Here is a 27,803-nt window from a genome sequence, read left to right on the forward strand (position 1 = left end):
GTAAATAAAAAGAGATATTTCATTATTTATTTTCATCCCATTTAAATTAAAACAACAATTTTTATTCAATTGTGAAAATCAGAATTGATTAAAGTAACCTCATTTTACCTTAGGTACTTGCTAATCAACCAATGGTAGAGATCACATTCCATGCTTATATTGAAGGTGGGCGGTCTGAAGCGTTCTACTTCAGCCCAACTTCAAGATAAGTTTGAAATGTGACCTCTGCCATTGGTTGATTAGCAAGTATCTTTCTCCTTTCCCTTGTCGGCAATGCTTACGTCGTCTGTCAGATATTATGAAACGCAGTATAGTCGTATGTACTGTACATGTACCAAAATACCATTTTGTACCTACGATGTTATTTTGGAACTGTTATTTCAAACTTAATAGTTTCGGGAAACTGGAACATTTGGAACTGTTGCGAGAAAATAACTTTTCCCGTCTCTGGCAGACGTTAGACTGTAGAGGAGACTATAAATGGCAGATGTTACACATGTTTTGATTTCAGTCTGTTGTCTGTGCTGAAAGCATATCGCCGCCTGAATGCAAGAACTAATTAACTCGAAATTTGCGTTTTTAGTTACCTCTTTTATAGCATAGCAAAAATCGCACAAAATGTAATCCAGGATCTAGGTAACTGATCGAACGATACGAGCGACATCTATTTTCCAATATAACAAATAGGTAAAAGAAAACGAGACATATTCCTTAGTGCAATAAATAAGTATATAGGCAATGTCACAAAATATGAAAAGTCAAGTTACCTAGTTCTTGCATTCAGGCGACGATATGCACTGTCATGTTTTATAGTTTTAGGGACACATCAATACTGTGTAAGGAAACTATAAAACTTCCAGTAGTTTGCTTACTCTACAGTTTATAATAATACACACAATTAGGCCTATATGCATAGATGGTCTTATCACAAAATTATAGTATATCCGTTTTCTAGGTGGCGGTGGGATTGCTGGCCAACTTAGTAGCTATCGCCCCCGGAATGAACCTGGGCTTCTCAGCAGTGGCGCTCCCTGCCATGCAATCCGCAAACAACACAGAACAAGTGACGGACGATGAAGCGTCATGGATAGGTGAGAGACTGGTCGCAAGATGACAGGAATACATCAGGCTGTCGTCGTGTGTGTATGTATGGAAATGAAACTGACAGTAATAAATAGAGTCCGGAATTTCAAGCTTTCATTTTGGTTGAAATAGGCAGACAAATATGCGCTTAAAATTCAGAGAACCGGTAAAATGTTCAAAACAGGCATTTAAAAATTACGAAAATACATAGTTAAATCATCAAAGCAGTAATTTAATATAATTACCTAATCCGTCCCTGAGCACGAGTTCTACTCTTTCAGGGGTAAGCTAAAATTTTATCTCTGTATACTATATTTTATGTCACAATTATTAGCAAAATAAATAGAGCTATGTTTCACATTTCAGTAAGTATTGTAGCGAGCTGACGAGAAGAGTTGTGACCAGGCAGTCCTTGAGTGAGGGAACGCAATCGCGGAGGATATTGTTGCTGTTCGACCGGCAAACATTAGTGCCGAAATTTTGTCAGATTGAATGTAGACTTGACTTTCTCTCCGGGCACTCGAATTAGACTTATGTAATACTTATACTGTATAATAAACTTATACAAATACATAATTTCTCTTCTATCGATTCACTTTATAGCACTTATATTTAAAATAATGCAAGTTAAAAAATTTAAAATCTATAAAACTGTAATACTGTGTTAAAATATTGTTAAAGAAGAAGTAGTCAAGGTATATTACCCTTGTTTTTACAGTATTTCAGTACAGTGAAGTTTCAAAGTTTGTAAACGTTTAATCTTTTATCTTATTTTAAATTTAAAAAATGCATCATTATTAATTACAGAAATAAATCAAACTATAAAACCAAATTGAAAAAAAAAGGTACAAAACTGTACTTCTAAATCTGAAACTAAAGAGACGTGCAATTCCCTTCCAAGGGTAAAGCCAGCTCCGAATCGTCGCTTTCTTCGAAAGATGGTGACTTACTAGAATTTTATTCGTCACTGCTGCTGGTATTAAGGTTGCTAATGATAATTTCATCAATGACGTCTTCAATAATCCCGTCCAGCTTCTGAATATGACGGCTATAGTACTGCCAATCACATTTTGTTACTGTCTTTATTCTCTCTTCAGTAAGCTCCTGATGTTCCTACCCCTGCACATTTTGCTGTTCTCTCTATATCTAGAGCCATAGGTCACACCAGCTGTTTGCTAACTGGTTCCTTGTGACATACAGGCTATGATCTCTCAACCTTCACTATGAATAGTTTTACCGCGTTTATGAACACTCGTCATGCTGATATACTGTATAAAACACTACAGAATATATTACAATAACGAACTGCCTAATTAAAATACCGACATTCATGTAGCATTACAATTATGTAGTATTTGAAACAACTAACTACAAGCAATCACTTACTAAAAACGCATTTAAATTTCGCACAGTAAGCTCCTGTACAACATTACACTCCACAGTGCAGCGGAAATCACTGGCTCAGACTACGATAGTTGCGATCTACACGGTAGGCTACTAACACGACATCGACAGTTCGAGAAGGAATTAGGCGAACTGTAATTCTTGCAACCCAATGTTCCAGTCAGCGAATGATTTCTTAGTAGTTAAGAGCTATTGCTGCTGTTATTTCTAGCAGTCAATAGCAGCACTCCCCTCCATCTGCAGCTAAGGAAAAACACCGGATTTCCCCTGCAAGTCTCCACCAAATCACGGATCAACTCGACAGCTCCAATGACGTTATAGTTATTTGTCAGCTCGCTACAGTACAGTACTTACTTTTCTTGGTAATGTGCTACAACGAGATGTTTTTTCAGGTTCTCAACTATCAACCGTCTGTCGGGGAGAATGTTTTTCACCATGAAAAAATATCGTTATTTTCCAACTGAAATGATTGGAGCATACTTAAAACTTGCTATTGTGAATTGACTCATATCAGTAACAATAGAACTTTCAGCCTTCAGAACATCACGAATGGATTTAAGTGTTTCTTGGTTCCCATTAGCACTTAGATGGCATGCATTCACAAATTATATAAATGTACTCGTATGTATGTAAATTGAGGAGGTAAGAAGCAAACGGGTACAAGTGACATTCCTAAACAAATGAGTTAAGTGCATCCAGGGTAAGCTAAAGCATAAGAAATTCTAGCGCCAAAGGAATACATCTTTTAACTACATCACATAGTAAAATTTAAATTCAAAACTTCATTATATGTACGAAAGCTTGAATATTTTCAATCATATATTCTCAATCGTAACTGAAGTGCACTTATACCTCTTTGTTTCTGATTCCCTCAATTTAGATTCTCAGATTCGAGTAAAGAGAAAATATCGTTTAATTTATGACAACGCATTTATGAAATAGAAATAAAATTGTTTTTAATTTATATTCTTAATATATTTTAAAAAATTGGTTTATTTTACGCCACTTAGAAACTGCATCCGAGTGAAATGGATATGACAATGCAACCGGAATGAGTCCAGGGTCCAGCGTCGAAAGTTATCCAGCATTTACTCTTATTGAGTTGAGTTAAACACCGAAAAACCCTCAACCAGGTAACTTGTCCCAACTAGGATTTGAATCAGAATCAGCTCGTTTCACGATCAGACATGCTAACCATTATTCCACAGCGATGGAATTCTTAGTGTATAAGAATTCTGATTTTTTTTATTTTCTTTATACATCCACTGATATAGTAGAATGTATTTGAGGCTAAACAAAGCAATGAAACAATATTGCCCGTCCAAGGCGAGTGAGGGCCTGGGAGATGAACGCGCAATTTGTCCTGTTTACTAACGATACCGACGGTATAGTCAGATTATAGAGGCAACTGAAGCACCAGATCCTAACGCAACGTCATAGTTCACCGTTGTGGCTGTGGGGTTAGCGAGTCTAACTCCGAACCCAGCGGACCCGGGTTCGATTCCCGTTCGGGACGAGTTACCTAGGTGAGGCTTTTCGGGATTATTCCCTTACTCCTATGTATGAATATCAGGTAGGCCTAACTTTATCTGGCGATTGGAACCCCATTCATATTCGCCACTTCCCTTCCTCCCCTATCATCCTTTCATTCATCATCCCGTTTCTTCTTCTGGTTTTCAAATCGCTCTACAGGCGGCCCTCCGAAGCTGCTGGCTCTCTCAACTGGCCTCCGTGGATTGTATTCAAGTGATGATGGATAGCTTCTGTAACAGTACCCGGGGCAGACCTTCTCGGGGGAGGACTACCGCCTCGGACCGTTAAGGGAGCCTTGGGGGTGAGGGGTTGCCGAAGCAGGAGTGGTATATGGACTCTGTTGGCTGTAGAGACCGGTCGTTAAGGGGTTCAAGTGGTTAGAGGATCGATGGGCACGCAACTCATCCCATATAGGGGGTGTACAATAGACTTCAGGTCGTAGTGCGTGGTATGTTCCCTCCCCCCTAACAAGGAAAACAAAAACACAATGTCATATGTTGAGACCACGCAACGTATTTATCTGGATTTCATGGCATCATTTTTGCTTGGACGTAAGAAAATAATCTTGTATTATTACGTACATAAATACAATTTTAGAAAGTAATTATTATTGGTGATATACTTTGTTGCACATAATTTTAGTTATTTGTTATAAATTACATATTTCATTAAACACAATATACAGCGTTCCGCCGATGCATTTATACTCGTAACAAAAAAGAGTAAAACTATCATTATCAATATTTTACAGTAATTACACTTTGAACATAATTCACTGCAATATTGTTTAATGTTTTTATAGGCCTATAGGCACAATAGTTTCTGTCACCCAGAACGAAGAGAAATGAAGAAAATGTTATTGCAGTAGACAAAAAATAACCCATATGGAATCAGTTGTATGTAGTAAATAATAATATCAGTCACCAAAATCATGATTTTAATTTGATCCTAATCTATACAGCGAGTCAATTTGCCTATTTTATATTAAAAATATAAATACTTACAGAAAATACTCCTATTAAAAATATTTACCTACCTTTATTGATTTTGTACAAGAAGAACCATTTTCTTTCTACTATAGAACATCTTTTTTTTAAGTAGGTTATTTTACGACGCTTTATCAACGTCATAGGTTATTTAGCGTCTGAATGAGATGAAGGTGATAATGCCGGTGAAATAAGTCCGGGGTCCAGCACCGAAAGTTTTCCAGTATTTGCTCATATTGGGTTGAGAGTAAAACCCCGGAAAAAACCTCAACCAGATAACTTGCACCAACCGGGAATCGAACCCGGGCCACCTGGTTTCCCGGCCAGACGCGCTAGCCGTTACTCCACAGGTGTGGACTAGAACATCTTAATAATAGTTTCAGTAACTCGTTAATGCTATTCTTTCATATTCTAGAATGTAACAACAGTGAAAATATATAATCTTACAAGCTTCCTCATTAATACAGAGTTGGAACATATTAGTTTAAATACAGACGCATAAAAATCACATAAACCGTTTATACCAAAAACAAATGTTGGAAAATAAGACTTAAGGCAAAGTAATCATTTTACTGTATTATGAATTGGATTCCACCCAGACATAATTTCGTAATATCAACTGAAAACTTAAGGTTTTTTTCTTTTTAATAGCTCTTCAGAAACCAAAAATTGTAGAAAAGAAGTGACTTGAGCACCACAGAACATGCACGAAGATTTATGAAAATAAAAATAAAATTTAATAAAAATTTTACAGGCCTATACGATAATCTTTAGACCTCATGCGGTTCTGTGGAAAATATAATCAGAGATCTAGTTTCTTTTTTTACTGGTTATAGTAGAGACTACAAGAAAACTTTTGTACACCCTTACGTTTTGAATTTCACAACTTTTTTTCGATATGCCCTAGTGTACAGGCTGACTGAGAGGGAACACGAATGTAATCACAGTCACACCGACGCGACGGGTCCACACTCGCCTTGGACGGGTAATACAACGTAATCCAAGGAAAATAGAATAGAAGGTAGGGCCATCAAACCCCTCAGCTTTGCTCGTGACATCATCTGACGTCAAGGCTGGGCCTTTAACATGCACTGAAGATACTTATGACACTCATAAAAAGACCATTATGATCCCAAACAAATTTTCAATTATTGTGGGCTCATTAGACATTGTTAAAACACTTATTTCTTTACAACGAGGATATGAAAATAATACAGAATGACTCTCTTTCATGATTATCAAGTTCTGAAGTATCATTCAATAACCAGTGGATCTTTTCGTTCAGTATATTAGCAAATGTTTGTACTACGTTTTTGAACTTGTTTAATGTAGTCCCATGCTACTCCTCAAAACACTTTTCAAATATTTTGTAAACCACACGACCACACGAAGCTAGTCAACAGAAGGAGGAATATTTCTTCGTGAAACACATTGTAACCAATCGGATTTCTTACTTTCACAGTTTTTTCTTCACTTCAGAAGAGTTTGTTTGCAGTATACACACACAGACACACACACACACACACACACACACACACAGATATTTCTCTTTCAATCGGTACGAAATATAACCGGCCAACATTTCAATCAATTCAATTTTTCATAATTATTTACTTTAAGACTTCGATTTAACTGTCTTTGTTAAATCCGCTGTTAATTGTACGTTTTTTGTTGATGTTTGATAATTCAGTGTTTCTTAGTGAATGCAAAAGGGATTAATTTATAAAAATGCCCTGCAGTTGTGCATCAGCAACATGTAAACCAGAGGAAAAAATTGTGGTGATAAAAACGTAATTTACTATAGATACTTTAAGTAACTTCTTTTCAATTTAACTTTCCCGAGTTTGTAGTGCAGTTGTACAATATTTCTTAGTGAGTATAAAAAGGATTAATTTATAAATATTCCTTGCACTTATGCAATAGCAACATGTAAAAACAGAGGGGAAAAATTGTGGTGATAAAACGTAATTTACAATCGATATCCAAAGGCACAAGCTGTTCGTGAAAGGTGGATATATTTGCGTAATACAATAGATAGATTTTGACTTGAAATATCGTATATTTGTTTGATCATTTCGATAATTCTGATTATCATCGCGATTTTACAGCAGAATTATTAAGGTTACCACAAGAACTGAAACTAAAGAATTCGGCCGAACCTCATTTATTCTTACCTAGTAATACACAGTGTTATATCCGAAAGGACGAACGCGATGCAAGATTTTATTTAAGCAATAGGAAAAACTCTTGTGTGAAGTTTTGAAGTCAGGTACATCAAATATTTATAGTGAAAATGAAAATACTGAAGAGAAGGTGGATTAAAAAGTTATTCAAATTCGACCTATGAACGATAAATTGCAAAAAGAATTACAAGTAGCAAATGACAAAATATTCCAGTTGGAACAAAACATTTCAGAACTTGAGAAATAAGTTTCAAAATCTAAACAATTTCTTGTTAAATATGAACAACTCTTTTCAAAATGCCAACGTAAAACCACAATTCATGGCTCATGTTAAATTTTGGGACAGTAACTATATTTCGTCCCGCGCCATGGCGTCGCGGTCTAAGGCATCCTGCCTGGGACTCGCGTTACGGAATGCGTGCTGGTTCGAGTCCTCATGGGGAAAGAAATTTTCTCATAAAATTTCGGCCAGTGTATGGGACCGGTGCCCACCCAGCATCGTGATGCACTTGGGGAGCTAGGATAGGTAGCGAAATCCGGTTGCGAATGCCAGCTATAACGGCTGGGAGGATCATCGTGCTAACCACACGATACCTCCATTCTGGTTGGATGGTCGTCCATCTCTGCTTCGATATGTGGGCGTGAGGCCAGGAGCCGGTTGGTCGGTCTAGGCCCTTCACGGGCTGTAGCGCCACGGATTATTATTATTATTAACGACTAGCTGTACCCATGCGCTCCGCTGCACCCGTTAGAAATAAATATAAAATAATTACATAACTAAAATAGAACATTTGATCCGGGGAACATTCGTGTTTGATAGAAGGGTAAATCGTTTAATATGTTACTTAATTTAAATTGTATTTAAATAATTAAAATGCGATCATTTTGGTCCAGAGACCACTCATTTGGTGCAATGACAATTCCTTTAACATGTTTCTTAATTTTTATTACATGCATCCATACTTTAATGAGGACTGACATATCATTTAGATTTAATGTGTATATTTTATTTTACTTGCTATATGTTTCCATTGAATTATGATAATAACTTAATTTTAACCCTTGTTTTCTACGTATTCAGTAAATGGCGCTTGGCCCACTATGGTTCTGAACCCTTCAAATAACTTAAATTATATTATATAATATTACATATTATATTATATTATATTATATTATATTATATTATATTATATTATATTATATTATATTATATTATATTATATTATATTATATTAAGTTATATTATATTATGTTATATTATATTACATATTATATTATATTATATTATATTATATTATATTATATTATATTATATTATATTATATTATATAAAAAATGTGTTGATAACGGATGTACACCGATAAGTAAGTTTTTAATTTGTTATGGGGGCTCTTGAATCTCAGGAGGAACAAATTTTATTTTGCAACAGCGCAACATAATCTGCTTGGCTCATTACCCAATTTTTTTGCACTGCATTTACTGCATATGTATTTTATGTATTTTAACACGATTCAATTGAGCATAGTTAAAATTTGGATTATAAAATAATGGAATGCGAAGCTAACATATTATTACTGCATACTAAATCAATACACTCTTGTGGTTCGTTAATTCTCTGAGATAAACATTATTTTAAGAAATACAGGAAACGAATACACAGAATAGCCTATCTAGTTGTTTGTGCATAAGAAGCTATTTTAATCTTACCTGTCCTCAATTCACTCCGAAGTTACTGTAATAACATTATAGCATTACTTCCATATAGAGACACTACACTTTCCAATGGTGAAATAATAATTAATTACACAAATCGGTTAATTTAGCTTCCGATATTACTTCATACAAACACAGAAAAATTCTCTGTAGGTTATGATTCATAGCTTTCGATTGTTGTTGACCAAGGCCCCTTATAGACGAATTCATTTGTTTATTTCATTACACCGCCTTAGATGGCAGTTATTTTAATTTTGAATTTTATTTATCTCATTAAATATCAGTCCTATCAAAATTTTTCAAAGAATAAAACTTATCGGAAATGATTTTTAAAGAAATGTTGTTATATAACATTTTTCACAAAAATCAATAATAAGCGAGATATTTCGATTTATTTAAGTCAGACCCCCTCATAACCCCCCTTTTAAATAATGTATTTTGAATGCCATATAGCCTAAAATCTAAGTTACAACGAACTTAATTTATATTCCAATTTTCATCGAAATCAGTTTAGCCATTATCGCGTGAAAAGGTAACAAACATACAGACAGACAGACATACAAACAAAAATTTCAAGAAAGCGATTTTCGGTTTCAGGGTGGTTAATTATATATGTTAGGACCAATTATTTCTGGAAAATCGAAAATTACCAGAAAAATTTCGGCATCAGATTTATTATTAGTAAGATATTTTAGTAGTTGCATATACCTTACGTAAACGTCTTTCGACAACTGAGTGTCCGCCAGGCTTTAATTAAAATGGAGAAAAATATGGTATTGTGTTACGACAGAATGAAAATAGGCAGTGGACCCAACAAGGAACTGTTTCTATGGGCCTTACAATAAAATTATGGCCTGGTCATACATGTTCGTAGTTTGACGGGGAAATTGAAGCAGTCAATGAATTATGTGTTTGATTGTAGCGTCACGCCTTCATTATTATACTTACTTACAAATGGCTTTTAAGGAACCCGAAGGCTCATCGCCGCCCTCACATAAGCCCGCCAGCGGTCCCTATCCTGTGCAAGATTAATCCAGTCTCTATCATCATACCCCACCTCCCTCAAATCCATTTTAATATTATCGTCCCATCTACGTCTCGGCCTCCCTAAAGGTCTTTTTCCCTCCGGTCTCCCAACTAACACTCTATATGCATTTCTGGATTCGCCCATACGTGCTACATGCCCTGCCCATCTCAAACGTCTGGATTTAATGTTCCTAATTATGTCAGGTGAAGAATACAATGCGTGCAGTTCTGTGTTGTGTAACTTTCTCCATTCTCCTGTAACTTCATCCCGCTTAGCCCCAAATATTTTCCTAAGCACCTTATTCTCAAACACCCTGAACCTATGTTCCTCTCTCAGAGTGAGAGTCCAAGTTTCACAACCATACAGAACGACCGGTAATATAATTGTTTTATAAATTCTAACTTTCAGATTTTTGGACAGCAGACTGGATGATAAGAGCTTCTCAACCGAATAATAACACGCGTTTCCCATATTTATTCTGCTTTTAATTTCCTCCCAAGTGTCATTTATATTTGTTACTGTTGCTCCAAGATATTTGAATTTTTCCACCTCTTCGAAGGATAAATCTCCAATTTTTATATTTCCATTTCGTACAATATTCTGGCCACGAGACATAATCATATACTTTGTCTTTTCGGGATTTACTTCCAAACCGATCGCTCTACTTGCTTCAAGTAAAATTTCCGTGTTTTCCCTAATCGTTTGTGTATTTTCTCCTAACATATTCACGTCATCCGCATAGACAAGAAGCTGATGTAACCCGTTCAATTCCAAACCCTGCCTGTTATCCTGAACTTTCCTAATGGCATATTCTAGCGCGAAGTTAAAAAGTAAAGGTGATAGTGCATCTCCCTGCTTTAGCTCGCAGTGAATTGGAAAAGCATCAGATAGAAACTGACCTATACGGACTCTGCTGTATGTTTCACTGAGACACATTTTAATTAATCGAACTAGTTTCTTGGGAATACCAAATTCAATAAGAATATCATATAATACTTCCCTCTTAACCGAGTCATATGCCTTTTTGAAATCTATGAATAACTGATGTACTGTACCCTTATTCTCCCATTTTTTCTCCATTATCTGTCGAATACAAAAAATCTGATCAATAGTCGATCTATTGCGCCGAAAACCGTACTGATGATCCCCAATAATTTCATCTACGTACGGAGTTAATAAAAAATAATAATCTCTGTACAAGCCTCTGGTTCTTAAGTAACGTCATTTGCCATAACTATGATCCTAAAACACAATTACGGTCTACGATACAACCATTCAAAGAACATTGTAGAAATAACATAGACCGTTCTTAGATAGCTGCTGTATATATGTTAAAGGCCCAGCCTTGACGGCAGATGACGTCACGAGCAGAGCTGCGAGGTGTGATGGCCCTTACTACCTGTTCCACTTCACGTTACCTCTCGGAGTGATGTCGCTACCGTCTCTGTTTACATCAGAACTACGGTGACTGTGGGCAGCAAGCGGAGTTGCGGAGGTAGGAAACATGGTACAGTACAGTAGCGTGCAAATTAATCCGAACAACGTAATTACTTATGCAAAGACACTCAAACGGGATAAAAAAAAAGGATCTAAAACATACCTCAGTCATCTATGTGGCCTCCCTTGTTCCTAATAACAGCTCTGAGACGATTTGGCATGGATTCCACTAATTTCCCACAAATATTCTTCATTTCTTCATTGCGAAACCATACACCAATGTGGGCAGAAATCATCTTCTCCTTTGTAGAACAATCCATTTTTTGCATTCTTCTTTTGCAAATTGACCATAAGTTCTCAATGGGGTTGATGTCGGATGAGTTGCCTGGCCAGGGGAGTACCTGAATATTCTTCTTGTTGAAGAATTCTGTAGTTTTTCGTGACGTATGGCATGGTGCCAGGTCTTGTTGGAACACACCTCTGCCATCCGGAAATGATTTTTGCAGCTGGGGTACGATTCTGGTTTCCAATAAGTGAATATATTTGTCAATATTCATCATTCCCTTGATAGGTATTAATGCTCCAGGCCCTTCATGTGTAAAACAACACCAAAACATTACTTTAGGGGGGTATTTGGGTGCTTGTTGGAGATGAGCTGCTGTTACTTTTTCGGATCCTTTCCGTACGTAAGAAACACGGTGGCCGTGGACCTCGAAATGAGACTCATCAGAAAAAGTACATTCTTCCAGTTATTCACTGTCCAGTGTTGATGTAATTTTGCCCACATTAAGCGTTTTTTGCACATAATAGGGGTTAGCAGTTGCTTCTTAATAGGCTTACGAGCCCTTCGTCCAGCTTCCAAAAGCCTACGCCGCACTGTTGTGACGTGAATATTCGCCCCAGTGGTAGCCATTAACTCGCGGGTTAAGTCGACAGCACTTAGTCTAGGATTTAATTTACTTTTCCTGACAATTAAACGATCATCTGCAGGTGAAGTCTTCCTTTTCCGGCCACAGTTTCCTTTTTTCTGGGGTGTGATGGATCCAGTCTCCCTGTATCATTTTATGATCGAATTAACAGTAGCCAAACCGATGTGACATTCTGCAGCAATTTGCCTCTGTGTCATAGAAGAATGCTCTGCTAATGTCATAACTTTAGACCGTTTTCGTGGAATTGTATCCATTTGTGAAGACGACAGAATGTACACAGGATTGCAGTATTAAGTCTTCAACACAACTGAAATGCTTATAAGTACAAAACGACAGGCAAAATGTCACATATTATAAAAAAATAAAAACGACAAACCTTCAACAATGGAATTACACGTACTACGGATGTCAATTAAAGCAGTATGAGCAGCTGTGAGGCCAACAATGACAGAAAATGTAAAAATATGTCGTATTCGGATTAATTTGCACGCTACTGTACGTGTTGCAGTGATATAGACAGTATGTAAGTTCTCGCATACCATGCAACAGTAGAATGGAAGCGATCATAGTATAACAGGATTCCTTGACGTCTGTAGTACCTGACAATGAACGGTATTATATTAGGTTAATATTATACAGTTAATAATTATAATAGTTCATAAATTATTTAGGTTCGGCCTATAGCCTATAAGGTACTGTATTATAAATTACAATATGGTTTTTGTGTCTATGGTAAATGGTTAACATTTAAAAAGAAACTTAATGTATTATTGATAATGCTGAACTTAATTGAATGCACAGTGTATTCAATGATACTACAACTAAATAAATCACTAATGCAGTATTAGAATGCGTCAACGGCATGTAAACACGAAACGTTTCATTCAATACACAGCATATTAAAATATATTACAACTAAATGATTCACTAATGCAGTATTAAAATGCTTCAAGGGATTGTAGACACGTCCCTCACGCTGCTCTTGTCTAGACTGATAGACTAATATTCTCTCGCGACTGTACAGTGTATGACGTAACGGATGGTTCACGAAGACTCCGCGGGTAAAGTGAGCTGAAACGGGTTGTACCTTCTATTTTATTTTCCTTGACGTGATGTTGTTGTGACGAGAATCCTAGCCCCCCCGCATACTGGTAAGACATCATGTCACAAACATTTTCACGTGTAACTAAATATTATTCAACGCCTTGAAAACGGCGCAAATATACAGATATTGCTGGAGAGAGTAAGGTAATATTTATTTATTTATTTATTTATTTATTTATTTATTTATTTATTTATTTATTTATTTATTTATTTTCTTATTTAATCCTTACCTTATTGATTTATTTCTTTATTTCTTCATTCATTCATTCATTCATTCATTCATTCATTCATTCATTCATTCATTCATTCATTCAATAACCCACTCTTTTCTTCCTTTCTTTCTTTCTTTCTTTCTTTCTTTCTTTCTTTCTTTCTTTCTTTCTTTCTTTCCTTTGTTATTTATTTATTAGTTTCTATATATGTTTCTTATTTATTTATTCATTCATTCACTTATTCACTTATTCATTGTTTCATTTATTATTGCATTATAAAGGATGATTCACGAGGAGTTATCGCCACTTACGGAGTATATTTCCGAAGACATTTAGAGCTAAAAATGACACATAAACGTAGATCTTATTCTCAGTATTTTCAGAGCTACACTAATTTGAATTTGTTTGTAAATACATTTTTTCTTTAGTGGGAGGAGGTATAAGGTCGGTCATTGCCTACTGCCTACATGGTTAGATTAGATTCAAGTTCTGAAATGTGAACATCAGGATGTCGAAGCATAAAGTGCTTACGTTGGAAGATAAAGTGAACATTATCATTCATATTAAACCTGGTCTATCCCGATGGGGATATTAATATTCCACGTATATCAACATCAGTAGTACCGGTATAAAGGCAGACTCTTCGGTTTTAGTGAACCTCGGTTACAGTAAACGAAAATATATGCTGGTCCGCAGAGGTTCACTATTACTGGAGCTGAGTGTATGTAAATAATCAACGAGCACAGAATGCATAGAGTAGACATGAATAGCTTGGAGGTGAAGCCGCTTTTGTAGACCGTCGCCATTATGATGCTACCAAAACATTGGGCTCCCGGTTAGCACATGGGCAGTTGATTGTGATGTTGCATCGTTGTTTTAATTAATAAATGAAGTAATTTCAATATGCCTACATGTACTGCGTATGGCTGCACTAACAGGTTTTCAAAAAAATTCCTGGAATAACTTTTCACAGGTAAATATGCATGTGTGAAATGTACTTATTACCGGTAGATAATGAATGATTTAGCCTAGGTTAGTCGGTTAGATTCGTATTGTTCACGTATTTGTTTGATTAAGAGAAAGGATTAGTGTATTGATATTATTGTAATTAATTTTTATAATCACTAAATCAGACACGCTTTGTAAACTTAGCATTTACGAGCGAAGCTAACCTAACAACCCATGTTGGAAGTTTGTGTCGAGTGCTATAGAAAACGGGCGTACCGAGGTTTCTCTTAAACCGAATGCACGTATTCGTTTGATGAAGAAAAAGAAATAGTGTATTAATATTATTGTAAATAATTTTTATAATCACGAAATCAGACTTATGCTTTGCAGACTTAGTAGCTTCATTAACTCGGTCGTGAACTGACTTGACCCACTTGGTAATAAAACTTCACTTTTGTTCGCCGTTATAATCTAATTATATACTATAAACGAAGAGCCTATCAAATATTATATGGTTAAGAGCATTCTATTTTTTCTCTAAACAAAATCGGGACATCTATACGAAATACTGGCAAAAGGAAGAGAATGATAATTTGCGTTAAGAAGTTTCATTATTAAATCGAAGCAAATGGATCAACCTATAAAAGTAATTGTTATAGGGTAGCATTTTTATTGGACTAGTAGCAAAATAAGGTCAAACTGTTATCCTTTTTTTATCATTATTGTTTGTTTAACCTCCCAGATTATCTATTAAATACCATACTGCAATTTGAAGAGCTGCCAATTTAAATAACCTGTATATATGTGATTTATCGATGACAGTTTCGTAATTTTTGCTAAAAAATACGTGCATAGCGATTCTGTATTACGAAACAAACAAGAAAGTGTGAGTCCTACAAGAAATTAGGGACATATGGAATTCTTATTATCTTAAGATCTTCTATAACGTAATAGCTATTTTGCAATGTTTTGGTAGCAACAAGATGGCGTCAGGTCCATAAAATCGGCTTCACTCCGTCCAATGGTATTAAGATGCTAGTGTCTACTCTATTGTATTCTGTGCTCGTTGTAAATAGTAGCATGTGGCGCCATGTTGGAAGACCTGGTCGCATCGAGGACGTTGCGCACGCATTTAGTGCGGGGTGACGCGGAACAGAGGGAGCAGGGGGGAATATCTAGAAACGTATCCCTCTCGAAGTTTCGCAAAGCCACTCGACGCAGAACAATCGAGAACGTGTAACTTAAAAAATTAAAGCGCGAGCAGCCTTCAAGTCGGTCAGTCAGTTGAATCAGTAGCGAGAGAGCGAGCCACCCTTGGGCAGTGAGCGAGGTGGATCTGAATTCGAGTCAATTAGTTAGTATGTCAGCTGTGAGAGAGCTATCTAGTCTTCAAAGCAAGGTGAACCTGAGTTCGATGTGCAGTGAACTTGAATAGGTCCGCAACTGTGGCAGCGTCCTGGCGAGTGCGGCGTATCCGGAAGTCTTGGATTCGAAGTGCAGTGAACTGTAACTGGACGTCTTGGATTAGAAGTGCAGTTAACTGTATCTGGAAGGCTTGGGGTTCGACGTACCGTGAACTTCAGTGAGTGAGCTGGAAGAACTAGCCAAGATGAACGAACTGTAAACTGAGAACGGACAGTTTTGTTTTGTACATAGTGATTTATGAACATTAGTTGAAATTAGAAGTACATAGTTGTTCTTCTCAATAATACACGTGAATTGTCATTGTCGTTCGGTGGAGTGTAATAACAACTACTGTATTGCTGTGTTGAGTGGAATACCCATTTTTGACGGGTGTATGATGGAAGTTAGAAATAAAAGTCACATTATTTTTTAATAAAAGTTACAATAACATAACAAAGCACATAAGGCATTAAACCTTAAAAAAAGAAGGCAAGGGAAGTTAAAATAGGCGCAAAAGGCAAAATAAAACCTGACTCAATCATCCCCCAATTGTAGAGAAGCATGATTATTTGTAGGCCTACTTAATTCATCAATTATTATATCACGGATAGGGAAGAGTCGCACACGGCGCACATTTGCATTCCCGGTTCTCATGCAGTTCGCTATAGTTTTACCTACACTGCCTGTTAGAGTGAACAGTACTGGATCGCCTGCAATATGAGCCCACGCAGGAGTCCTTTCTTTCGTTCTGAATGGGAGGAGAAGTATTTTGTGTCAGAAGATGGGAATGGGCGTTTTTTTAGTGTGTGTAACAATAATTAGGTACACATTACATTAAATGTGAGAAGATATTTTACGAACGTGCAATTTGGAGATTATAATACCGACAAAATATTATCCGAGGAGGCTTGAGGGAAGGAAAAATAACTTTTACTATTTCTCTACCCTAGAGTGTGTTATAGATAAGGAGACAGAAATAACAACTTACTGAAACATAAGAACATTATCACTGATTTGTTAAATGAGTTCACTCTCAGGTTCTATGCTGTGAAACAAATGGAAGAACAAAATAGTAAGCTTTTTCACAGTCCCTTCTAATAGCTTTCTATCTAAAATCGACGCCGTTGTAAAAAAAAAAGTGAAATGTCTACTTTCAGTTGGCATGTCAAAGTAAATTTCAGAGCAGACAAAAAGAAATCGAAATTAATATTTTGTTACATTACTTTTTTGTCCAGGTGCTGTAAAGAAAATACTTATTTCAGATTTTAACATAAGTTTTTATAGAGTGAAGTATCGGTAGAACGAAGAAAAAATTCTCTCCTGCACCGGGACTCCAGCTTTACTTGCTGGCGCTTTATCCACTACGCCACGCCGGATTCAAGTTCCGATGTCGGATCGAATTCCTCTCATGTTTAAATTCTACCTACTGTGTTCCCCTTTGCTGGCCGATCCTCGTGTATCTGTCACAATAAGTTGCGTACACACTTAGCGAACGAACAACGAACGAATGATGAAGCAAAACTTCGTTCTTCGTTCGCTGTTTGAAGCAACGTACAAATCATCAGCAAATTGTCAGAAAACATTCACATTCGCTGATTGTCCGCAATAAAGGCAGACGAAAATGTAATTATAGCAAGTGCAGCCGTTGTTATTATAGGCAGTTTAACAAAAAGAAAGTTAAAAAAACAAAAGGCGATGGTGGCAGACGCCACTCTACGAAAGTCTCAATCAATAGAGAGGCACTGACTTGCTTCATGATTTACGTCGAATGGAATCGGGACAGTTTCACAACTTCTGTCGCATTTCAGAAACAGACTTCGAAATATTACTGTGCAAAATAGGGCCAAAAATTTCCAAGAAAGACACAGGCTGGCGAGAAACAATACCTATCCAGGAAAGACTAGCATTAACACTTCGATATATCGCTAAAAGAAATTCGTATACAAATTTAATGTATTTATTCAAAGTGTCGAAACAGTTAATTACCAGGATTGTTCCAGAAGTATGTACAGCTATAATTGAGGAACTGGAAGATTTTATTAACCCATTAACGCCCAAATTATTTATATAAAAAAAACGAAAATAATATAACTATTTCATAAATTTAATCCATAAGATGCCAAGAATATGTTTTGTTTATTTTGCCGTGCACCAAGTAGCTGAAAATCACCCGGTCTATAAATAGACCGCTGGGCACTTATGATATCTGCGTATTCATTTGCAATAAAGTTAATATATTTTTTTGTGTATTTAATGTAGTATAACCAGAAACATTTACACCAATATAAATAAATTTATTTATGACAGTTTTAGTATTTAATGCAACAATACAATGCTACAGCAATAATGAAACACATTTATTTTAGTAATATCTGTCTTTACCGAGTGTAGTAAGGCTCAAAGCATCTTTGACAGAGAGTTTCATCACACTTCTTGCGGAATGTTAGTGGTCTGCATTTACACCATCCATCCGGCAGTGTTTCTGAGAGGGTCGTTTTGCCATGAAATGACCTCTACTATCTATCCTCATACCAAATTTCACTCCTCGAGGTGATGAAATAGGACGCTCCATTCTCTTGCAGTTCGAAAACATCTAGAGATATTGAACACCCAAGCATCGTCGGAAGTCAAGTACAGTAGGTCCAGGGAGTCTCGTCCATGTATTTCTCTGTAGACAATCCAACCATTTACTATAGCCATATCCAGCATTCTGACAAAGAGATCTCAGTACCACTTTATTCCTTGGATTGAAGTGACATATTTCCCTGCTAACCAATCATGATGGTCCACTCCACCTATGTATTTACCGTATTTCTTTATGACCTGTGAAGTAATGGTTAGCGCATATGGCCACGAAACCAGGTAGCCCGGGTTCGATTCCGGTCGAGGCAATTTACCATGTTGAGATTTTTCCGGAGTTTTCTCTCAACCCAATATAACCAAATGCTGGGTAACTTCCTGTGCTGGACCCCGGACTCATTTCACTGGTATTATTATCTTTATCTCATACAGACGCTAAATAACCTAAGATGTTGATAAAGCGTCATAAAATAACCTACTAAAAGTATGACCTGTGGTTGGTGCACACTTATATTCTGTCTTACATTTCTGTCCCATCTGCTTGCAGAAGCCCCTACATCACAGTTTGATCCTATAGGTACACATCTCTTGTCATCCCACTTCACGAACAGAATTTCACTATTAGTGTCAAAATAAATGTATAATCGTAGGACTCTCGTACTGCATTCTGTAGTAATTTCGTATCCTGAAGAGTAAAGGCATCCATTCTGTTTTCTCTCACAGTTTCTGTAACCCGGAAACCAAGATCCTGAAGGTGGAGCAAAAGGTCTCTACTTCTAAAAAAAATTATCAAATTATGTGCCGCGAGCATGAGGATGTACATGCAATCGAGCACATTCAGCACAACTCTGCTGCCTAAGACTAAGTCGTGCCTATTACTGACGTCATTTCAGATGTGTCCTTACCAGAGATTTTTTACACAGGGAATAGAAAACCTCAATGTGATGTTGGCCACAGAAGAAATTAGTCAAAAGTGATACCATCTGACATAATATTACGAAAGAAAATGAAGCAATATATCGTAAAAAACTAAATCCTTGGCGCTACAGCCCATGAAGGGCCAAGACCGACCAGCCGGCTGCTGACCGCACGTACACATGCCGAAGCAGAGGTGGACGATCATCCAATCAGAATGGAAGTATCGTGTGGTTAGCACGATGATCCTCCCAGCCGTTACAGCTGGTTTACGAAACCGGATTTTCGCTACCTATCTTAGCACCCTAAGTGCATCACGATGCTGGGTGGGAACCGGTCCCATACACTGGCTGAAATTTCATGACAAAATGTCTTCCCCCATGAGGACTCGAACCAGCGTGCATTCTGTAACGCGAGTCCTAGACAGGATGCCTTAGACCGCGACGCCACAACACGGGACAGCAATATATCGTATCATTACAATATTGAATTTTTTCCTGTTTACTCTTATAATATGTTGGTGAAAATAGGATGCATGGTTTTCTTTATTGGTCGAGAAGTATTATTGCATATTTTATAAACCACTGTACTTAGAAGTAAAAAGGAATATATCCATTATGTATACACTGCAGACGTACACCGTATCACATTTATTTCCAATTTAGGGCATACAATAACACGTTCTGGGGATCGAATAGGTGCTAATCATCTTTCAGATGCTAATCTACTTGCAATAGCACAGTACTACTGCCTACAGTCACTTGCTAATATCAACTGTTACGGTACAGAGTGCAATGACACACCTTTCTCCACTGTTATTTTCACGTGATATCATAAGTGCCCAGCGGTCTATTTATAGACCGCAGCCGTTTCAGTTCATATTGCTCCAATCATTTTACATACATCTGTATTTTTCTTGTGCGATGCAATAGTAGTAACCTTGACACTACTAAATCACAAATCAATAACAATATCGAGACATTATAATACGGAAAATTAATTATATTCTTTACACAGTGCGACATCATTTTATACCTAACTAATTCGAACTAAGATACCTTAATGAATTCTTATTTTTGAAGGAGGATAAAATGTTGGCAAGTTTAGTTAACATCTTACATGATATATTTATGATGATCATTAATATTGAATCAATGGGGCGCCAATAAAAAAATCTAATGTAGTCGAGTGTGCAAGGGTCTATAAATGGACCACTGGGCGTTAATGGGTTAAGGTACGACTGCATGACAGGGAAAGTTTCAGTACACGGATACCTCACTGACAATAATTATCTTAAAATACTAAAAATAGAGATTTGTCTGTGTTTGTCATATGCGCATCATAGTTACGAAAATACACTTTTCAGTGCCAATAATTTATTTTGTGTGCACAAGGTTGGAACTTTGTTTTTTTCTGGGCTTGAATTTGTCCAAGAGGAACGTCATATGTTTATACGCGAACCAAGTTGACTCGTACACTTCATCACTCCCCATTCCAGATCTTTTTGTGGACTTCTCTCTTTCCCTCCGGAATGATGTCAGCAGGGATTCAATTTTCAATTTTCTTTTTGACTTCTGCTCCCTACAATAAACAAAATACATGTATCCACTGAAAATAAATAAACAAAAATAATTTTCAAATTTTGCACGTGTTTGACTCGCCTATCTTGCAGCTGAACATCTTTCCAATAGGTTCCCAAACATCATGTTTTCTTACTTTATTGTGGTAAGTAGGATGCTTGGGATTCCATGAAGTTTCCTGCTCCCTATATGCATTAATAAGATTTATAACAGCGTCTTCCGTCCACTCCAGTTTCGACATCCTGTTAGTGAAATTTAACTAAGCGATGCGTTCTGCTACGAACTACAAGCTAGTGGCAAATACCGTCCACAACGAATACCAACTTCCTTTGATGTACCGACAAGCGACGGATCACTTCCGAAGGCAAATCAAACGATCGGCTTGCCTTTGCTGCGACGTACACACGTACCGATTTCAATCAACGAATGCAATCGTCTGTCGTTCGTTCGTTGTTCGTTCGCTAAGTGTGTACGCACCTTTATGTGTGACAGTAGACACAATGTCCAACCACAAATACGAGTGACTAAGAAGCCGGAGTTTGACGGAACATGGCGCCATCCGATGTGGCTCAGTGGATAAAGGGTCAGCACATAAATCTGAAACCCGGGTTCGACTTCCGGTGCCGGAGAGAATTTTTCTCCGTTCTACCGATTCTTCACCATATTTAAATGCAGAATTACTGCATTGAAACTCCATATTATGTAGCTACTTTGGTACATCATGTAATATGATAAAGCGTAAGTAATCACTTTGTGATTCAAGACGGCACGGCGCACTGTGGTCCAGAATGCAAATTTAGCTGACAAACTAATAACTTTTCAGCTACCTAACAGATTTTTATGAAATTTTACCCTGTAGTCACAGGTGGCATATATCTTTTGTATACGAGCTCTGATTACGTTAGTATAAGGGGAACTACCCCTTATAGGGGGCGCAATTAGACAAAATTAGTAACTTTTCTCATATCTGACAGATTTTAATGAAATTTTACACAGTAGTTACGGGTAGCATATATGTTTTGTATATAAGCTCTCATTACGTTGGCATAAGGGGAACTACCCCTTATATGGGGGCGCAATTAGACAAAATTAGTAACTTTTCTTCTATCTAACAGTCTTTTATGAAATTTTTACAGTAGTTTACAATAGCATATATTGTTTATATACAAGCTCTGATTACGTTGGTATAAGGGGAACTACCTGTTATAGGGGGCGCAATTAGACAAAATTAGTAACTTTTCTCCTATTCAACATATTTTTATGGAATTTTACACAGTAGTTTATGGGTAGCATATATGTTTTCTATACAAGCTCTCATTACGTTGCTCAAAGAGGAACTACCCCTTATAGGGGGCGCAATTAGACAAAATTGGTAACTCTTCTCTTAGCTAACATATTTTATGAAATTTTACACAGTAGTTACAGATAGCATATTATGTTTTGAATACAAGCTCTCATTACATTGCCCTAAGGGAAACTACCCCTTAAAGGGGACGCAATTACACAAAATTAGTAACTTTTCTCCTATCAAACATATTTTTATTAAATTTTACACAGTAGTTACAGGTAACATATATGTATACTTTTCTCCTGGTTCTCGGCCAGGTGAGTTGGAGATTTGTTTCCAAGCTTTCGATAGCTAGCTCTGCCATCTTCTTCAGGGAATGAAGTGATGTGGGACCATATCTAGCCGGTATATATGCAATAGTAGGGCTTCCCGTTGCGGGCCAATCAGGATTTAGTTTCTAGTCGAGACCGCCAGGCGTATTCTGGTTGGTGGAAGCGGTGGCCAATCAGGAGCTAGTTGCTGGTCTCGACTGTCTGCCTGTGCTGGTGGTCGAAACGTATTGATGGCAGGTTTTCATGCCGTACTCAGCTGTAGACCGCGTCTCTGTTGTAATTATTGCCATCTAGCTGGATTTCGATGGCTTCCTTGATAACCAAGTCCCAGTAATCTGATGTCTTGTCCAAGATGGTGGTGGCGCCGAAATCTATCTTGTGATCCGTTTCTAGGCTGTGTTTGGATACTGCAGATTTATCGGGGTAATATAGTCTTATGCTGCGTTGATTTTCCTTGCAGCGTTCCATAATATTGGGTCCCGTCTGCCCGATGTAGCATTTCCCACACTCACATGGTATTTTGGGGTTGCTAAAAGGTAGTGATGTGCATTCCATCTGCAACCTATCCTACCCAAATCTTATCCTCACCTTCATGTGGTGCAACCCGTTTCCAACGAAAGAGGCTTTGGGGACCGAGTGTCAGCGATATAACTGAAATGTCATATGCAGAGGAAATGCTGCATAGGTGAAAACCCCACCAATTGCACCTCTTTGGGCTAGCAACCTATTGAGCGTCATTTTCACATTGCTTTCAAGTCTCAACAGAAGCCTCGGATGACAAAGATGGATTATAAAGATGACGTCACAGGCAAGAACAAGGACAAGACATGGAAAAAAGAAAATATTTTAAATTTTGGAACTTGGAATGTACAGCTGTCAAAAGAAAAAGTGGCCGCTCTCCTGAAACAAAGTTCCCTTCGGGTATCTTCGCTACAATTCGGAAACAGGCGATGTTACATATTGTTGGACCACGTTGCCTGATATCTACAGTTATAATTGAAGTATACTGTGTGTTATTCGACAGCGTAATGGTAGCGTTCAGGCCTCTTATTCATGAGGTCCTGCGTTCGACTACAACCTCGTGCTTTTTATGTTCTTTTTTGTTCTGTCTTTGAGAGAGACAAACTATACATAATGGCTCCTTTCTCTTTTCCAATTATTTTAGTAATTAACACCAGGTTCATTAATATATTATGCCATGACTTTATCATTATGATATTATGGCTGCAAATGGAAAGAAAAAAGATTTTATTCTCAATAAAATATCTTTCGTGGCATAAACAAAACTAATTTACTGGCGTCGGCCTTAAAACATTCAAACAATTAAGCGTTCAAAAAACAAAACAAAAAGCCACAATTAAATATTTAGTCTATCTTCCCCTTATCTCGATCATCTTGCAGTCGAATGGGCATGGAATTGACTAGTCTTTGCAAATAGCGACCGTTCTTAGACACGATATTCCAGGCATTCTGAACATACATACATAAGTGTTCTGCCCATGGGCAGGTTTCCATTGCAAACCCAGCAATCTCCAATCTTTCCTATTTTCTGCCTTCCTCTTAGTCTCCGCATATGATCCACATATCCTAATGTCGTCTATTATTCTTTTCAACCAGAGACCCAACCAATTCCTTTTTCTCTTTCTAATCAGTTTCAGCATCATTCTTTCTTCACTCACTTTTTCAAACACAATTTTATTTCTTATTCTGTCTGTCCACTTCACACGCACCGTTCTTCTCCACATCCACATTTCAAATGCTTCAATTCGTTTCGTCGTAATGCCCATGTTCCTTCCCCATACAATGCCACACTCCACACAAAGCACTTCACTAGTCTCTTCCTTAGTTCTTTTTCCAGAGGTCCAAAGAAGATCTTTCTTCTTCTATTAAGAGCTTCTTTTGTTCATGTTTGCAGTTTTTCTTGGGAAGGATAGGCCTAAATGCGGTAACATCCCGTTGCTTTCCGCACACCTCTATCTCTTTCGCATCTTATTAAATTCCAGGGGGCCCAAGCGTGGAGATGAGGAGAGTGGATTTGATTAATTGGGCCTTCCGGACTTCACCGAAGGTCACGGCAAGGGTTAAATATTAATTCTATCAGGATGTTTGACCCGATCAGAGACCGGGAATTCTCAATTAGCCTTTGCCTCCCGCATCCTGGACTAGCTTCTACGAATCATCAGAAAATCTTAGAGTGTGATTGGGCCAATTTTTCCGAAAATGTTTCCACACTTTTGCCCTCGTAGCTCAGCGGACGAACGTCGGAATTTAGATGTCAACGTCTCAGGTTCAATTCCTCCTTACTCCTTTTCATTTTATTGTGGTTCAAGATAGTATAATGTAATAATACAAAAAGAAAAACTAATACCAGTATTATGCAACTGGATTTTTCCAAACCGAATATTAAATTTATGTTATTGATATCGCTAAAGAACGATTACAATATAAATAACTTGAATATTATTTATACAGTATCACTAAAGAACGATAACAATATAAATGATAAATATCGGTTTGTTTAATTAATATAAGATATTATATGATACGTATTTAATTATCTAAATAAAATAACCTGTTTAACAAAGAAAGATGGTTATTTGTGTTATAATAATTACTTACATAAAATTCAGATTATTAATATTGCGAAAGAACAATAACAATATAAATAACTTGAATATTATTTTATAATGCTAATGAAGGAAAACAGAATATAAATGATAACTTGAATATTATTTATATCGCTAAAGAATGATAACAATATAAAAAACGTGAATATTATTCATATCGAAAATTCACAGATTTATTACAGATATATTTAATAAATTGTAGAAGAATAGTAATTAGTAACAGTGTCCTATTTATTCTTCTTGGAGCCAAATGTGTAACTTTTAAAATTGTGGTTACTATGTTGAAGTGTATGTGTTGTAACGGATGCTTGATTTGTTATGTATGTGAGTCAGTTATGGGATGCTTGATGTCGTCGCAATGTCGTAATTATAGTTTGATTGTGTTTGTGTGACTATTGTGTATTAATTTATGATGTATGGTACGGAAAGCTGCTTATTTGTGTTATAGAAGTGTTACGTATGTGTGTTGTTAATGTTTTTGTATGTTTCAAATTGATAACTGATATTTGTTTTGCAATCGCAATGCCTAATTTACGGATTGTTTATGTTTTGTTGACATCGCGTAAGCTTATTTAATTTTCTTTTCCATTTCTCTTTATGCTTATGTTTTTTGTGTATAAAACTATAGCCCTAACATACATATGTAAAATAGGACTAACCCAGCATTGGAGATACAATAATAATTATTATTATTCATATCGTTATAAAACGATAACAGAATACAAATGATGACTTGAATTTTATTCATATCTCTAAAGAACGATAACAAAATATAAATAACGTGATATCCATAAAGAACGATAACTGGATATAAATGATAATTTGAATATCATTTACATCGCTAAAGAACGATTAAGAAATAAAATGAAAACTTGAAGAAGGCCCGAACCCACAACCTTTAAATCATTAAACAAGACTCTACCGCTGGTCTACGAGGCGCAGATATGGAACATTTCCATAGTTCCGGGACTGCTTGTACAAGCACATGCATCGTGTAACATCGCCGCGACCCGAAGTGGACTTTGAAAATATTCGCTGTTCACTAGTGCGGCCACTTTTTTTTTTTGACAACTGTGCAGGACATTTCACACAAAGAAGACCAATTAGATGATATTTAGCCAAAAATAATATTTCAATAGCAGTAATTTCGGAAACTAAAAAAAAAAAATTGAAAGGATCTAAAGAAACTAAAAACTACATTCAGTTCTATTCTGGTGTTGACAGCAAGAGTAGGGCAGAACTGCAACCATGGTAATGATACTAAAACATTTCAGGCATGTTGCAGATCATTATGATTACAGGAATGAACGAATAATTCAATTACGATTAAAATTTCAAACAGTTTATCTTACAGTTATTGGCATCTATGCTCCAGTAGAAGGGAAAGAAGAAACGAATGAAGAATTTTATACTGACTTACAAAAAATTGTCAGTAAAGTTAAGAAATCAGATATGTTTTTAATTATGGGAGATTTTAATGCTAGAGTAGCAAATATAAAAATTGAACAATTTGTAGGTACTCATGGTGAAGAAACATATAATAATAATGATAACAGAGTAATTGATTTTGTGATGTATTATCAACTCAAAATCATGAATACAATATTTGAACATAAAAAAAGTTACAAATATACATGGGAAGCCAGGAATTCAAATTCTATCAATGATTATAACATATGTAATTTTCGTTTATCAGTCATGGTTATGGATGCCCGAGTTTTTAGAGGCCAGGAATTATAAACGGATCATTGTCTAATAATTAGCTCAGTACGTTTAAAACCAAGATGGTTGAGAAAGAAAACGCATATGAAAAATAATTTACTCTTCAAATTCACTATGCTTAGAGATTTTAGTATTACTAATCTTTACCGAAATAGAATGAATATTCTTGTAGATCAATTACCCCTTCTTGATAATGTTGAAGATGAATGGTTGAATATGAAACAAATTTTAACACAAACCGCCAAAGAAAGTTTGTGACAAAAAAAGGCTTGGCGTAGAAAGAATGGATTGCGACAGTGGGATGATGACATAAGATGATGGGTTTTCATTATTTGACTCCAGTTAAATATCTATATCAATTTTCTTTCGTTCTACCAGTTGTATCAATTATCAAATTAGGTGCTGCTATTTTCATGTACAAAGTTATTAACAATTTAATACATAGTAATATTACATTTCAGTTGAATAAACATATACATACCGTAATTTCACACAACTATGGTCCAATATCTCATCACTTTTTAGATTTCTCAATGTAATTTACAAAATATAACTATTAGAAGAATTTTTTTGTTGATATCAACTTTAGAAAGGTCAGGAATTAATACAAAACACTTTTGTTATTCGAAATGTAGTTGGTATATGGAACATCTTTTCATATACTGTGGACTATAGTTGTGTTATGAAGTCACAACTATAGTCAATTGAATATATCCTAATATAAATCGCTCATTGAGAGGATGTTTTGCAACAGTGTCATACAGCAGTCAATAATTTTTAATATAAAGTACAGATT

General features: G+C 36.4%; 1 protein-coding gene across 5 annotated transcripts in view; it reads left to right on the plus strand.

Annotated features, from left to right (window-relative positions):
* Positions 1–27,803, plus strand: part of LOC138711898 (facilitated trehalose transporter Tret1-like) — a 209,773-nt gene that overhangs the window by 131,205 nt on the left and 50,765 nt on the right. Inside the window, exons 1-2 of one of the 5 annotated variants that reach the window (XM_069843183.1) lie at positions 960–1,091; positions 11,267–11,424. The exons of 1 other annotated variant lie outside the window; for it this stretch is intronic. Coding sequence is in view for 1 of the 4 variants with exons in the window: in XM_069843180.1 (XP_069699281.1) it covers positions 956–1,091 (136 nt within the window). In the remaining 3 variants the exon portion in view is untranslated. Of the gene's footprint in view, positions 1–955; positions 1,144–11,266; positions 11,425–27,803 lie in introns of those variants that run through there. 3 more of the 5 variants (XM_069843180.1, XM_069843182.1, XM_069843185.1) reach the window with 3 other exon arrangements.

Source organism: Periplaneta americana, chromosome 13 (assembly GCF_040183065.1).
Source record: "Periplaneta americana isolate PAMFEO1 chromosome 13, P.americana_PAMFEO1_priV1, whole genome shotgun sequence".
NCBI classification, from domain to species: Eukaryota; Metazoa; Arthropoda; class Insecta; order Blattodea; family Blattidae; genus Periplaneta; species Periplaneta americana.